This window comes from Esox lucius, chromosome 18 (genome assembly GCF_011004845.1).
Source record: "Esox lucius isolate fEsoLuc1 chromosome 18, fEsoLuc1.pri, whole genome shotgun sequence".
Classification (NCBI taxonomy): Eukaryota; Metazoa; Chordata; class Actinopteri; order Esociformes; family Esocidae; genus Esox; species Esox lucius.
Genome location: NC_047586.1, coordinates 17,715,132 through 17,729,948, shown reverse-complemented (window position 1 = coordinate 17,729,948; position 14,817 = coordinate 17,715,132). Strand labels below are relative to the sequence as shown.

The window sequence follows — 14,817 nt, the reverse complement described above, 5'->3', positions numbered from 1 at the left end:
TCAAGAGGATGATCCACATCAGCATTTATTGAACACACTGATCAAAATATTAAGCAATTTTATAGTATTGCTCCCATATTCCAGGAGCTAAAATTAAAGATATCAAACATTTTCATAATCACAAAACACATCTTACTCTTATATCAAGTCTTACTCTTACATCTCATATGTTGACAAGCTGAAATCATTTCAATCAGAGTTAGACAACAGTGGCATTAGGCCAGGTCATTCCCAGTGGCTTTAGGATCATTCCATCAGATGTCAACATTTGACTGCTCTTCAAGAGTATATGTATTTTCCAGATCTGGGCAACAGTGGCGAAGCAGAGGTAAAATCATTGGGAAAGTCAAATTGTTAAAGAAAATATCCTTAATACAACATCTAACCGTCATTCGTTGGCTAAACATGCACAATACTTTGCCCAAGAGTAAAAGACAACAATTACACACATACTGGTTGAGAAAATTCACGTTTCAGTCATCTCAAAACTACATGTTGGAGCAAGACTTCACTATTCTGTCACCATTAAAACATAAACCACCTATTCTTATAACCTACAGCAGTGACAATATAAGAGAAAATAAATGTGTTTAATAAATGTACAAGTATTAACTTTATATGAACTAGGCTAACTTTAGCTGGCTAGCCATATCCAAACTGGCTTCCCTTGGGAGGGGGTGTCTTGCAAGGCCTACCCACAACTGGCTAACTATTATTATTCTATAAAGAGATACCAGACCCAAAGTGGCTTCGATCAATCAACAGGTATGGTGTTTGTTTTTTTTGTTGCCGGGCAGCATGAAATACTGTACATAGCCAACGTATATTGAGAAAAAGAGGTGCTGTTTGGAACCATAAGATAATCTCATATCTGTTAGAGATTTAGCAATGTGCGTAAAATGAGAAAAGAGACAAACACAACTTTGTAAAATACCATCTAAAGAACAACATATACAATTTTTAACCCCCCATTCCCCCCCCCAAAAAAATTAACTAATGGTGTACGTTTGAGTTATTGAAATTAAATAGAATGATTCCGGTAATCTTCAGAGTCGGTTTTTCCATCCAAACAACTCCAACAATTGTGTCAAGGCTATCCCATCCTTTGGCTTGGGTGTCCATAGTAGCTCTGCAGTTCTCTTGTGATCCCACTTGTAAACAAACACTGCATCTTAATTTAATTTTATAACCCCTTAACTTCATTCTTAAATTGTTTCTATTGCAGTCCTATCCTGACCCAGTCAGTTTATATCGTCCCAGTTTCACTCTTCCTACCAGTTGGGGGGTGTCATAGAGAACATGTTGTTCGGGCTCAAAATCTGAATGAAGTATCCATCAGGATCCTGTATTACTGCCAGTTCCTGTCCCTTAATTTTGCCTGGGGGAAAAGAAAATCTTTCCTTTACAAAATGAAAAAAAGAATACATAGTAATTACATTGTAAAAGTCAAAAGTTTCATATTCTCAACACAGTACCATACAGTCTAATTGTTTAAGAGTAACTTAAGAACAGAATTGAAAAAAAAAATACCCTCACCTGGCTTCATTTTAAATGTAACTCCTTGTTCTTCGAATACTTTGCAGGCTGCACAAACATCAGGTACAGCAATACCAATGTGCCCTTTAACAGAGAGTGGAACCATTTTACAAATGAAATGAAATTGACCACTGACCCACACCCAAATGTTGATTCAAAACTATTTTATTGTTTTCTTACCAAAACCCTTTGGTTCAACATTTCCATTGTGATGAGATAGATATTCATCTGCCTCAGAGCCCCAGTTGCTAAAACAGAAGATACAATCATACTAAATCCTCTTTAACGGTCAAAATGTACACATAGTACATTAGAACACCATTCAGCTCTCATCATATGCATAAATGAGCTTTGACTGTTTTTAATGATTTGTTTGTCATCAATTGTGGATCCACTGTAGCCCCATTTGGAGCCAAAAGATTAAAGACTACAGCAAAACAGGCTTGAGATAGCCAGATCATTTGCATAAATATCCTGAATACAATTTTAAAAGCATTTGTATAGATACAGAAGGTTTAATGTAGAACCCAGCGTGTTGATTTCAAATTGCATGGATATGCTTCACTAGATACACACAGTGATTTAAGCAAGAGACAACATACTTCAATTAAATCTACGATAACAAAAATGAACTAGTATAAATGTGTTGTAATTTTGTAAAGGCAATATTTCACCCAAAGTTTGTCAGGAAGGTATCATTCACCCATGTTTTGTTAATTTCATGCCGATAGGGTCTGTGAAATTGCTTAGGTTAGTGAGACATCAACGTGTGCCAGAATTAATCATTAGGGACCTTCTAGTACTATAAATCTGTGGCGATCAGTAGTTGCAAGAGTCACAAAGTTTGTAATATGGATGCCAATCGAGTCCTAACTTAATTAAAAGGTGAGAACGGGAGGATGATGCATGTGTTGATGTCATCCCCAGTACATTTTAAGATGGGACACTGCATACAATGCAATTTTATGAAAATCATTTAATCCCTCTAGTTAATTGAAAATAGTACAAAGTCAACATATCAAATGTTGAAACTGAGAAATTCTATTGTTTTTGAAAAATACATTTTGAATTTGATGCCAGCAACAAAAAAAATTGGGACAGAGGCATGTTTACAGTACCGCTGTGTTGCATCACCTATTCACCATGTGTTTGGGAACTGATGAGATCAAGTGCTGTAGTTATGAAAGTGAAATGATTTTCCATGATATTGATATAGGATCCTTGATATAGGATTTCAGGTGCTCAACAGTACAGGGTCTACTTTGTTTAATTTTCTGTTTCATAATGCGCCAAATGTTTTCATTGGGTGAGAGGTCTGGAATGCAAGCAAGCCATTTTAGCTCCTGGACTCTTACTACGGAGCCATGCTGTTGTTATACGTGCATAACGTAGATTGGCATTGTCTTGCTGAAATAAGCCATCACGGATGCTGGCTTTTGAACTGTGCACTGATAATAAACCAGATTGACCATGTTCTCTTTAGACCGGAGAATGCGGCATCCATGATTTACGGAAATAATCTAACATTTTGAATTGGTGGTTGACAGACAATGGGTTTCAGAAGTGTTCCTGAGCCCATGCAGTGATGTCCACAACAGAATCATGTCGGTTTTTAATGCAGTGCCGTCTGAGGGCCCAAAGATCACGGCCATCCAATATTGGTTTTCACACTTGTCCAATGCGAACAGAGATTATTCTTAAAGGGAGTGCTCCTAATGTCAGATTGTTACCGGTATAAAAAGACACCTGTCCACAGAAGCAATCAATCAGATTCCAAACTCTCCACCATGGCCAAGACCAAAGAGCTGTCCAAGGATGTCAGGGACAAGATTCTAGACCTACCTGAGGCTGGAATGGGCAACAAGACCATTGCCAAGCAGCTTCGTGAGAAGGTGACAACAGTTTTTAATATTATAAATTATTCACAAATGGAAGAAAAACAAAGAACTGTCAATCTCCCTCGGTCTGAGGCTCCATGCAAGATCTCAACTTGTGGAATTGCAATGATCATGAGAATGGGGAAGAATCAGCCCAGAACTACATGAGAGGATATTTTCAATGATCAAGGCAGCTGGGACCATAGTCACCAAGAAAACAATTGGTAACACACTACGCCATGAAGGACTGAAATCCTGCAGCGCCCACAAGGTCCCCCTGCTCAAGAAAGCACATGCACAGGCCCGTCTGAAGTTTGCCAATGAACATCTGAATGATTTAGAGGAGAACTGGGTGAAAGTGTTGTGGTCAGATGAGACCAAAATCAAGCTCTTTGGCATCAACTCAACTTGCCGTGTTTGGAGGAGGAGGAATCCTGCCTATGACCCCAAGAACACCATCCTCACCGTCAAACATGGAGGTGGAAACATTATGCTTTGGGGGTCTTTTTCTGCTAAGGGGACAGGACAACTTCACCGCGTCAAAGGGATGATGGACAGGGCCATGAACCATCAAATCTTTGGTGAGACCCTCCTTCCCTCAGCCAGGGCATTGAAAATGGATGGTGGATGGGTATTCAGCCAAGGCGATAATGGAGCGGCTCAAGAAGATAAGGTCCTGTAGTGGCCTAGCGGAAGGTTCGAGTTGCCAAACATCAGCCTCAAAATCTTAATGACTTGGAGAAAATCTGCAAAGAGGAGTGGGACAAAATCCCTCCTGAGATGTGTGCAAACCTGGTGGCCAACTACAAGAAACGTCTGACCTCTGATTGACAACAAGGGTTTTGCCACCAAGTACTAATTCATGTTTTGCAGAGGGGTCGAATACTTATTTCACTGATTAAAATGCAAATCAATCTATAACATTTTTGACATGTGTTTTTCTGGGTTTTGTTGTTATTCTGTCTCTCACTGTTCAAATAAAACTACCATTAATATTATAAACTGATCATTTCTTTGTCAGTGGGCAAACGTACAAAATCAGCAGGGGATAAAAAAAAAATTATCCCTTACTGTAGTTGCTTTTTTTTTTTAAACCTGTTTCTGGCATCAAATTCAAAGAAAGCATGTATTTTCCTAAATATAATAACATTTCTATATTTCAAATATTTCAACATTTGACATATTGTCTTGGTACCATTTTCTATTGAATACATGATTTGCACATCATTGCATTCTCTTTTCATTCAGCATTTTACACAGTGTCCCAAGGTTTTTGGAAACAGGGTTGTGGTTTTATGAAACCCACTTTACTTATAGGATCCATTCCCAGCAGGTTTGGGAAGGTCAAACATTAAGCCTGCCTAAGCATATCTAGCCAAACCGTCTGGCATTTCATCCCACTGATCGGTAAACCAGGAAGCGCCAAATGTCAACACTCTTGGTAGATAATGCAATCGCTGGATTCATTACATATTCCCAGGAACTACAAGATGGGCATATGCAACTGTACACTGATCAGACATCATTTAGGTGTCTGAAAACATTTAGCAATCAAGGCAACACCGATGACTGAGTGCTTGTAGTCCAGACAGACAGTTGTTTGTGGTTGCAGCCCTGTTGCACTCCTTTACATTAATGTTTTAATATATGCAAATACTTCAGCATACACCCAGTGCATTTTGTAAATGAGACACTTTGGTCATCATGGTCTTATTTGCCATAAGTGCCCAACAATAATAAAAACATGGAAACAAATATTAGTCAAAGAATTTTGAACAAATATAAGAGTCATTAACTTTTTGTGTGCTACACATTTCCAATGGAACATTTGTGTCTAGTTAACTCAAATGTGCTTGTAGCCTAGATTGGCCCAGTGGTCAAAGTCAGCGTCTTTCTAATGCAACACTGGTTTGAATTCACTCCACTGCTCCGTCAGGAAACTCGCAACACTTTCTTTCCATGGCCACAGGAAGATGTTATCACTTTCTTGTAAAATAAATCAAACGAATTTCACAGAAACAACAGCTTTCATCTACTGTATGTGCATGTGTGCTGATGTGCCTACTGTGTGAGTTCAATGGTGGCGCGTCGAGAGAAAGTCCATGCAGTCTTCTCCTTTATGTCTGCAGGGATGTCCTTCTTATCCTCAAAACCCAGGAAGTAGTTTGTGAAGTGCATGGATGGGAAGTCTATTTTCTGCAGCAACCTGAAGTAGATAGCAATCACAACTGGTTTAACTAAGGGGACATATGGAGGTGAAGAGCAAGGAATATGCAGTTAGGTCTGGAAATAAGTTTTGTGTCAATGTCCAAAACAAAAGGAGACTGAAAAGTTATTTTGTAAGTTTACCAAAATATATATTCAAGTTACAGTTAATGAATATGGACTTAAAGTGCAGTCTCTCAGCTTTAGTTTGAGGGCATTCACATATCCAGCTCTTGAATATGCAGCCCCCTTTTTCTGGACCTAACTGTATATATAAATGTGTACTCATTTCTAATAAATCTGCAGCACACCGGAGATAAAAATAATTACTCGAATCTGTATACAGGTCAAGCTGACAACAATGAAATATTTTCCCAGACATTTTGACACATTGACTGAGGGTGCCAATAATTCTGGGAGCCACTTTAATTTTCCACTTACAGATAAAGACCTCCTGCAGTCAAAATCAATCTCAATATGGCATGATCTGCGTCTGTCTTTTCTATTTTTATTTTTTACATTTAATATGAATTTGTTGTGCATAACAATGCATTGATAAAATCACATCAAAAGAGGCATTCTGGGACTTTGCGAATAACATTGTTTTTCCATCACCCATTGTATATTATGTTGTTTACATGTGCAGAAAAGTAGAATCACCATCTTACTGCACCACGGTTACCCACAAACCTCAGAGTTTGACAGTGAATGGTTTTGGAGACACAGGGCACATACTGACACATAGATGACATGGTACACCATTACATAGAATCTGCTTTGGTTTAACAGTACCACTTTTACAACCAGTGGGCAAAAATCACAAAATGCATTGTTAAGCCGCCATGAACCGCTAGAACAGATTTAGAAAAGTACTATAGATTAAAAAAGTCTAATGGATGCAACACATTCATCCACAATGAATTCAAACATCTGGTGTATTGGTACTGGTGGTGGAAAATGTCTGTCTCCCATTCAATTGGGTCACTATCTTGGTCCGTTTATGTTTTTCACTTATTTGGGGAGGTTCACAATTAAGATAGAAATCAAATAATTCAGTATTCAGAAAACACACAATTCTAAAAAATTCGCTATCAATTGGATTCATCCAAATCGGATGCCATTTCAAAAAGCATCCTCTGGTAACAGATGGCCACGGCATTTTGTAAAGCATGAGTAAATGTATTAGTCTTTGCCACTTCAATTTACAGTATCTCACAAAAGTAAGTACACCCCATTCTTGTAAATATTTGATTATATCTTTTCATGTGACAACACTGAAGAAATGACACTTTGCTACAATGTAAAGTAGTGAGTGTACAGCTTATATAACAGTGTACATTTGCTGTCCCCTCAAAATAACACAACACACCCATTAATGTCTAAACCGCTAGCAACAAATGTGAGTACACCCCTAAGTGAAAATGTCCAAACTGGGCCCAAAGTGTCAATATTTTGTGTGGCCACCATTATTTTCCAGCACTGCCTTAACCCCCTTTGGCATGGAGCTCACCAGAGTTTCACAGGTTGCCACTGGAGTCCTCTTCCACTCCTCCATGACATCATCACAGAGCTGGTGGATGTTAGAGACCTTGCACTCCTCCACCTTCCGTTTGAGGATGCCCCACAGATGCTCAATAGAGTTTAGGTCTGGAGACATGCTTGGCCAGTCCATCACCTTTCCCCTCAGCTTCTTTAGCAAGGCAGTGGTCATTTTGGAGGTGTGTTTGGGGTCATTATCAAGTTGGAATACGGCCCTGTGGCCCAGTCTCCGAAGGGAGGGGATCATGCTCTCCTTCAGTATGTCACAGTACATGTTGGCATTCATGGTTCCCTCAATGAAATGTAGCTCCCAAGTGCTGGCAGTACTCATGCAGCCCCAGACCATGACACTCCCACCACCATGCTTGACTGTAGACAAGACACCCTTGTCTTTGTACTCCTCACTTGGTTGCCATCACACACGCTTGACACCATCTGAACCAAATAAGTTTATCTTGGTCTCATCAGACCACAGCACATGGTTCCAGTAATCCATGTCCTTAGTCTGCTTGTCTTCAGCAAACTGTTTGTGGGCTTTCTTGTGAATCATCTTTAGAAGAGGCTTCCTTCTGGGACGATAGCCATGCAGACCAATTTGATGCAGTGTGTGCGGCGTATGGTCCGAGCACTGACAGGCTGACCCCCCCCCCCCCCCCCTTCAACCTCTGAAGCAATGCTGGCAGCACTCATCCATTTCCCAAAGACAACCTCTGGATATGACACTGAGCACATGCACTCAACTTCTTTGGTCTACCATGGCGAGGCTTGTTCTGAGAGGAACCGATCCTGTTAAACTGCTGTATGGTCTTGGACACCATACTGCAGCTCAGTTTCAGGGTCTTGGCAATCTTATAGCCTAGACCATCTTTATGTAGAGCAACAATAATTATTTCAGGTCCTCAGTGAGTTCTTTGCCATGAGGTGCCATGTTAAACTTCCACTAACTAGTATCAGGGAGTGTGAGAGTGATAGCACCAAATTGAACACACCTGCTCCCCATTCACACCTGAGACCTTGTAACACTTATGAGTCACAACACCGGGAAGGGAAAATGGCTAATTGAGACCAATTTGGATAGTTTCACTTACGGATGTATTCACTTTTGACATTAATGGCTGTGTTGTGTTATAAGGAGGGGACAGCAAATGTACACTTATACAAGCTGTACACTCACTACATGACATTGTAGCAAAGTGTCATTTCTTCAGTGTTGTCACATGAAAAGACATAATCAAATATTTGCAAAAATCTGAGGGGTGTACTCACTTTTGTGAGATAGTGTAAGTCTAAAGTTTCCCATTAATAACACTTCTTACATAGTCATTATCACTTCTAGACATGGTAGCCATAAAACTGGGCAACTGAGCCTGTCCAGCATTTTTATAAATGACCCCTATCTGTATGCTGCGAACCAGGAACCATACCTGTGCACTATATCCACTTTTAATAAATGTTTATCTTAGCCCTCATTTACCAAATAGGGTCATTAAGATAATATGGATAGGGCCATAGGAAACAAACAGCCCAAAGCATATGCAGGATTAAGGAGTGGGTTAAAAGGAGCCATCGATAACAGTCACAATCCCTTGAGAAGAATTCTTCCAGAGGTGTAAGATACTTGACGAGAAGCCCATTGATGCTTGTGTTGAAATGCTAAAAGGGACTCACGTCATTCCCAGAATGCGTGTGTAGAAGTCTAAAGACTTGAGTGGGTTTTTCACCCTCAGCATGGTTTGCTGCATCATGAAGTCCTACGGAGAGATAATGAGAGAAAGCAAACAGTGTCATGCAAGTTGGTACTTGTAAAACTATGTCTTCAGCTCAACCCTTCTAATTTTACAGAAGACGAAAAACCATAACCCAAGTCAACAGATGGAGGGGCCTTGACAGGTCACAATGTGTCTTGCAATGTCCAGATGTGTTGTAGCTCATCTCGTTCGCTGTAGCTGTAGCGAAGCAAAAAGTGACTCAGAATTTTGAGCAGGTCGGAAAAATAATCCAGACCTTAAATGCTGATCAGAAGAATCCCAAATTCACAATTGTATGTCTTTCACTCAAATTGTGGAAAATGCATTGACTTCGATAGAGCTTTATTTTGTACAACTGCCTCGCCCCTACAAACTCACTCCAAGAGAACCTGTCATCACAAGTTGCGGAGAAAACCGTGAAAGTTGACAGTGGATGAATAAACCCATCAACTTTAGTTTTTAGGCAATTGATAAATGTTACCAACCTAAATAGAAACATTATAACAGTCCAGAGTGCCTAATATCCCAGAATGCATCTTTAAATAATAAAACAATAATGACATTTAAATAAAAATGTTGTTCCTGTAATTCGACAAGATTTACAGAACATATGCAAATTGCATACAATGAGGACGTCCTGTACTTTATGTGAAAAATGTGAAAAAGGAAAAATGCAGTGCCTTATGGTATGCCATTATGCTAATGAAGCCTGAACTGTGGTTTACTAACTCTAATTCTAGACTCAAGACTACTGAAGTGTCTATGAGCCCCTATACCTTTGATTGTTTTACACTCCCTCAGTTTTGGGGATCCATATGCAAACTGCATAGGCATGTTTATGCACAAATGGAGTGCCAAGGAAAAAGATGTCCTTTGGGATTGAGCAAAAAATTATAATAATCACATTTAGGATGCCACTTTCTCACAGCTTGGAACCAGTTAGTTACATTTCGTTTCCTAATGGTGTTTGCTATTGTGGGGCTTGGTTATATAGCCTACAACTAACACCGCTGACTGGGATTTTTACGCAACAATCGGTTTGCCTGCTCAAAAACAGGTTTGCCCAGACACACTCTCAACTGAATAGAGTATTGTTACCCTAAATAAATGAGCGCTGCTCTGTGTGACACTTACCTGAGTGATCGGGTCCCCTTCTTTGCATGCTGCAGATACTGCCTCTTCAGTGAGTCCTTTCTTAATCATTTTGCGGTTAAAAAACAAATGAAACCCAGCGAATTCACAGGTTGTTCAAGTAGCTCTAAAAGCCAATGAGGCAAGTCATAAAACCTGACAGCATGACACTCCTTAGTCCCGCGAGGCCACACCTCCAATCTCGTTGAGTTTCCTTAGATGTCTGGAAACTTGCCTATTAAAAAGAGTTGCAGCTGATTCTCATCGGCAATATTTCTGTTGGATGTTAGTTTTCAAATAAACCTCCACTCACAGACTTCTTGAAGGCGGTCATAGCGTGATTTCACTATTTCTTTAAACTGGATAGAACATTTCCTGAAAGTGTTTAGTTCCTACCTAGGTTGCAGAACCAGCAGAAAAGAAGCAAAGGTGGAAAAACATTTTGGAAGAAATGTGCTCTATTCATAAGATCGTGTCAATAAAGCCATTAGCTGTGTAGCCGGCTGACTAGTTGGTTGTTTTCTCGCTTTTCTTCTGATTTCATTCAAATATGGAAAATGCCATTGCTAACTAGACAACTAATTGTCCGGTTTATTTTGTCTGTCAGACTAAAATACATTAACATTTGTCTGTCAGACTAAAATAAAGTTGTCTGCCCCCAAACTTTTTGCTTGTGCAGCAACAAGCTGTCACTTTAACTAGCTAGCCAAGAAGCAGTAATGTGCTTCGCTGAGGCCGTTATCACTTGATCACAATGATCTCCTGCATCTGCCAAAAGATGTAAGCCACATGCTTTCCCTTATCATTTATAAAAACTTGTCTTGAGATTTGCCTTGTGCTTAGTTAATTATGATCACACATTAAGATCAGCTGTATGATCAAATCTGAGTGCTGGCTCAATCTCGTTGCAATATATCATTTTATGCAAACTTAGACGTTTGTTTCTTTTGATTGTTAATGGGAGAAAACAAATTATATTATTCCAAGTTACATGGAATAATTAGTATGTGCTCTTTAAAACAAAGTGGTTTTGGTTTTTGGTTGAAATGCGTGTGAGAAAATATAATTTATTTAGAGAATTTTTAGTAATCAACAGCAGCATTCTAGAATTATGTTGGGGTCTAAAGGGGGTCTGAATTTAAAAGTTAGGGGTTCATTAGGAGTTGTTAATGGGGATTAGCTAAAAATTGTCCTTTATAGCCTAATATTATTTGAGGTTTTCTTTAGCACTTCAATAAGTATCATAATTCAGTTGTGATACAAGCAGACACAAGAAACACACCTGATAAACCATTATTTAAATTTTTTACAAAAAGGTAAAAACAAATTTTGACTTCATAATCCAATGACCAAAAGGTACACGGACCGACTCAGCTGCAAATGGATATCCTTATTCGATATTTTTCTTTTTTGTAGATAACGACCAAAACAGTTTGGTTTATAGCGGTTATGTCCCAAAATCCAGTGTCAAATCGTTTCTTGTTTATTGTGTCAAAACTAAAAATGAATTAGCAGAAAACAAGTTCTGCTGGACGTGGGTCGGTCCGTGTACCTTTCGGTCATTGGACGTGTTTCATTGTTTACATTTTCCAATTTTAATGGAGCTGTCACCAACCTGGTGCAGGTTGGGGAAGTGTCCCTCGGACGCTTCCCCAACCTGTGTGCGTTTGGTGGGGGAGTTCCTCTGTTGTGGTGAATAAAGCTGTGTGTTCACCTTATTTACCAGTGAGTGAGCCTTCATTGCAGACGGCTGTTGCAGGCCCGGGTAAGGTTAGTGAGCGGTCTTCCTGCCCCCAGTCTCTGACTGACTCCATAAGTATGTGTAGCTCCATAAGTCTGTGGCTTCCCATCCCTCCACTACTGGGGTGGCTGGCAGGTGTGGGAGCCCGGGCAGGGTTCTGTTGGGGGAGGAGGAGTTCTCTGTTCGCCCCACTGAGGTCTCAGGCCAGCTGTAGACGCATGCATCTTCCTCTCCCTTCCGGGTTGGACCCAATTTGGGTGGGGTGGTTGTTTGCGAACGCCCCCCCGCGGCGGTCGGACGAGGACGCGTACAGTCAATGGCTGGACACAGCCCGCTCTCTCTGTTTTACTCAGAATGGCGACGGCTATTCACACTGCCGGGCTGGTTAGACAAGACAACGAGGAAGGGTTATGCTATGCAGTTCCACTTCCCGCCTCCCCCGTTCTCAGGGGTCGTAGAGACAGTAATGGTCGCTGCCCTGCAGGAGGAGATTGCGGACCTTCTAGAGAAGGAGTCAGTGTCTCTAGTCCCGTTGGACCAGAAGGAGAGGGGGCTGTACTTCCCCTACTTCCTGGTGCCCAAGAAAACGGGAAGCATGAGGCCGATTCTAGACCTGCGTGTTTTGAACAAATGCGTGTCGAAGAGGCCGTTTCGCATGCTCACGATAAAACTTCTCTTGGAGTGAGTGCACCCCGGGGATTTTTGTGTCAGCATCGACTTAAAGGACGCTTACTTCCATGTTCCAATAATGCCTCGCCACAGGAAGTTCCTGCGGTTTTTCTTTTCAGGGCCAGACGTACGAGTACATGCGGATTCCGTTCAGATAGGCGTTGGTCCCCCCGCACTTTCACCAAATGTGTGGAGGTGGCGTTGAGACCGCTGAGGTGTCAAGGGGTCAGAGTTCTGGCCTACTTAGACAACATTTTGGTCCTGGTACACTCAGCAGAACAGGCCTGGGTTCACACGTTCAGGTTGGGGTGAACTGGAAAAAGAGTGCTCCTCAACCCAGTCAACTGGTGGTATTTCTGGGGCTCCAGTTATCCACAGTGTCTATGAGGGCGCGCGTGGGTGAGGCGTGGAGAGAGGTCACTTTGCGGGCCCTGGACCACGTCCGACAGTTGCGTACAGTGTTGGTGTTCTCGGTCATGTCGCTACTGGGCTTGATGTCTTGGTAGTTCCATTGGGCCTGCTGCACATGCAGGGCCTACAGCGCTGGTTGGCACGTCTCCAGTTAGATCCAATGCATCACTGGCCGTGGGTGGTCTCTGGTCCAAGCTCTCTGGAGTCGGACCTAGCATACTGAAGAGACACACGCACTCTGCTACGTGGGGTTCCAATGGGCAGAGTGTCGGTTCGGGGTCCCAGTGTTTACAGACGCATCCCTAACGGGCTGGGGCAGGACGTGCCAATCGTACTCAGTTAGAGGGGTGTGGTCTCCGACGGACCTGGAATTGGACACGATCAGACGTGTGCTGCTGCACCTCGCACTTCGGGAGGTGTTGATGTGGTCAGACAATTGCAGGGGGGTTGCTTACGTGAACAGGCTGGACGGGGTCAGGTATCTGCCCCTCCACCTGTTGGTGGTGCAGATCTGGAAATGGGCACAGGTGCACCTCAGGTCTCTGAGGGCCCTTCACATTCCCGGAGAGCTCAATGTGGGAGCAGACTTGTTGTCTCAGAGAGGTCCCCGGGACGACGAGTGGCCGGGGTCTGATAGATGCTCCCGGAAGGCGCAGGTGGATCTGTTCTCGTCCCGGAGGACGCGCACTGCCCCCTGTGGTTTTCTCTTCGGGCGCAGGACACGCGTTTCCCCCTCTCCAGTGCATTCTCCCTGTCATGTCTTGTTGCGTATGGGGCAGCGTAGCCGCAGACCAGTCAGGGTGCCCATGCTTACCACTGTCTAAACTCTTTCCTACAGATTCCTCTTTTGATTGGTTCATTTGAAACCCAATTATTTACCCAACTGATATACTTACAGACTTTAATCAATGCAGTTTGGGGTTCACTCATTTTTGCACCTGCACTAATTCCTTTTTAATTGTATTTTTCTACTACCTGCATGATTTCCTGTAAACCAAAATATGGAATAACTGTAAACTTTATGACTGGTTCTGATTAAATATAAATTTCACTGTGAACACATGTATCTAGAAAGGCGTTGCTTCCACTCATCACTGGATGGTTGGAGCGATTTCCCAGCATCTGATTGTGCTAAACACATCTTAAAAATAAGAAACAAGGGATAAGAGCACAAATAAATAGTACAGTTCTCATAGACAACAGGTCCTCATAGACAACAGGTCCTATCTTCTAGAGTCGAGTTTATTAAGATTGCTTTGAGAGCATTGTTATTAGGCTTGGACTGGACACTTAGATGATTAGCCTGGCCTAATAACCCTGACGTATGCCCACAAGTATGACCTGAACAAAAGCCCTGACACAATGACCACAAGTATGACCTAACCTAATGTCATGGCATATGCTGAAATGTATGTGACAGAAGCATTAAAATGCCTGAATGACTGAGGATTTATTGGCAAATGTATGATCTGAGGAGAACAAATCATTTATCAATGTATGTTTTGAATACAGGAAGATCTACTGTGTTTCAAAAATGTCTGTCTGGGTGGCTTTTCAATCTTTGATGTGTATCTGTCTAAGGAACAGGATTAACACTGGTGTTGCATGAACATAACAACTACATGTTCCCAGTATTCTACCTTTTGATCTTTGCTTATCTAGGATATTTAATCTTACATTTAGTGTAAATTTAAGATTACATTTATGTATTACAATTTATTATGGATGCTTGACTTCATCAGTTAATTCTATATATTTAAATGAACGTAGACGTTTTGAAGCCAGTTTTATTCAGTCATTAAACGTGTACCAAACATTAAGAAATTGCATAGGAAACCAGGAGAACATTAATTGAATTGTTGGAAGCAGAGTTAATCTCTTAAAGGACCCAGTAAATAAGATTAATTGGGAGGCTAAATTGTTACTGCGATTGTTTCAACAAAAGCAGTGTTCAACAAAT

At 41.3% G+C, this 14,817-nt stretch overlaps 1 protein-coding gene across 2 annotated transcripts; it reads right to left on the bottom strand.

Moving 5' to 3' along the window:
* Positions 1 to 7: 7 nt before the first annotated feature.
* On the bottom strand, positions 8 to 10,791 carry LOC105024802 (lactoylglutathione lyase). 2 transcript variants are annotated; one of them, XM_010894997.4, is made up of 7 exons: positions 10,433 to 10,791; positions 10,040 to 10,271; positions 8,826 to 8,908; positions 5,479 to 5,619; positions 1,717 to 1,784; positions 1,537 to 1,620; positions 1,286 to 1,400 (listed from the first exon to the last, which is right to left on the bottom strand). In XM_010894997.4, the coding sequence occupies exons 2-7, from the start codon at positions 10,106 to 10,108 to the stop codon at positions 1,369 to 1,371; spliced, it is 477 nt and encodes a 158-aa protein (XP_010893299.1). In that variant the 5' UTR covers positions 10,109 to 10,271; positions 10,433 to 10,791; the 3' UTR covers positions 1,286 to 1,368. The 2 variants fall into 2 exon arrangements, with proteins under 2 accessions (XP_010893298.1, XP_010893299.1); XM_010894996.5 differs by lacking the exon at positions 10,433 to 10,791 and having other exon boundaries at positions 8 to 1,378; positions 10,040 to 10,265.
* Positions 10,792 to 14,817: the final 4,026 nt, after the last annotated feature.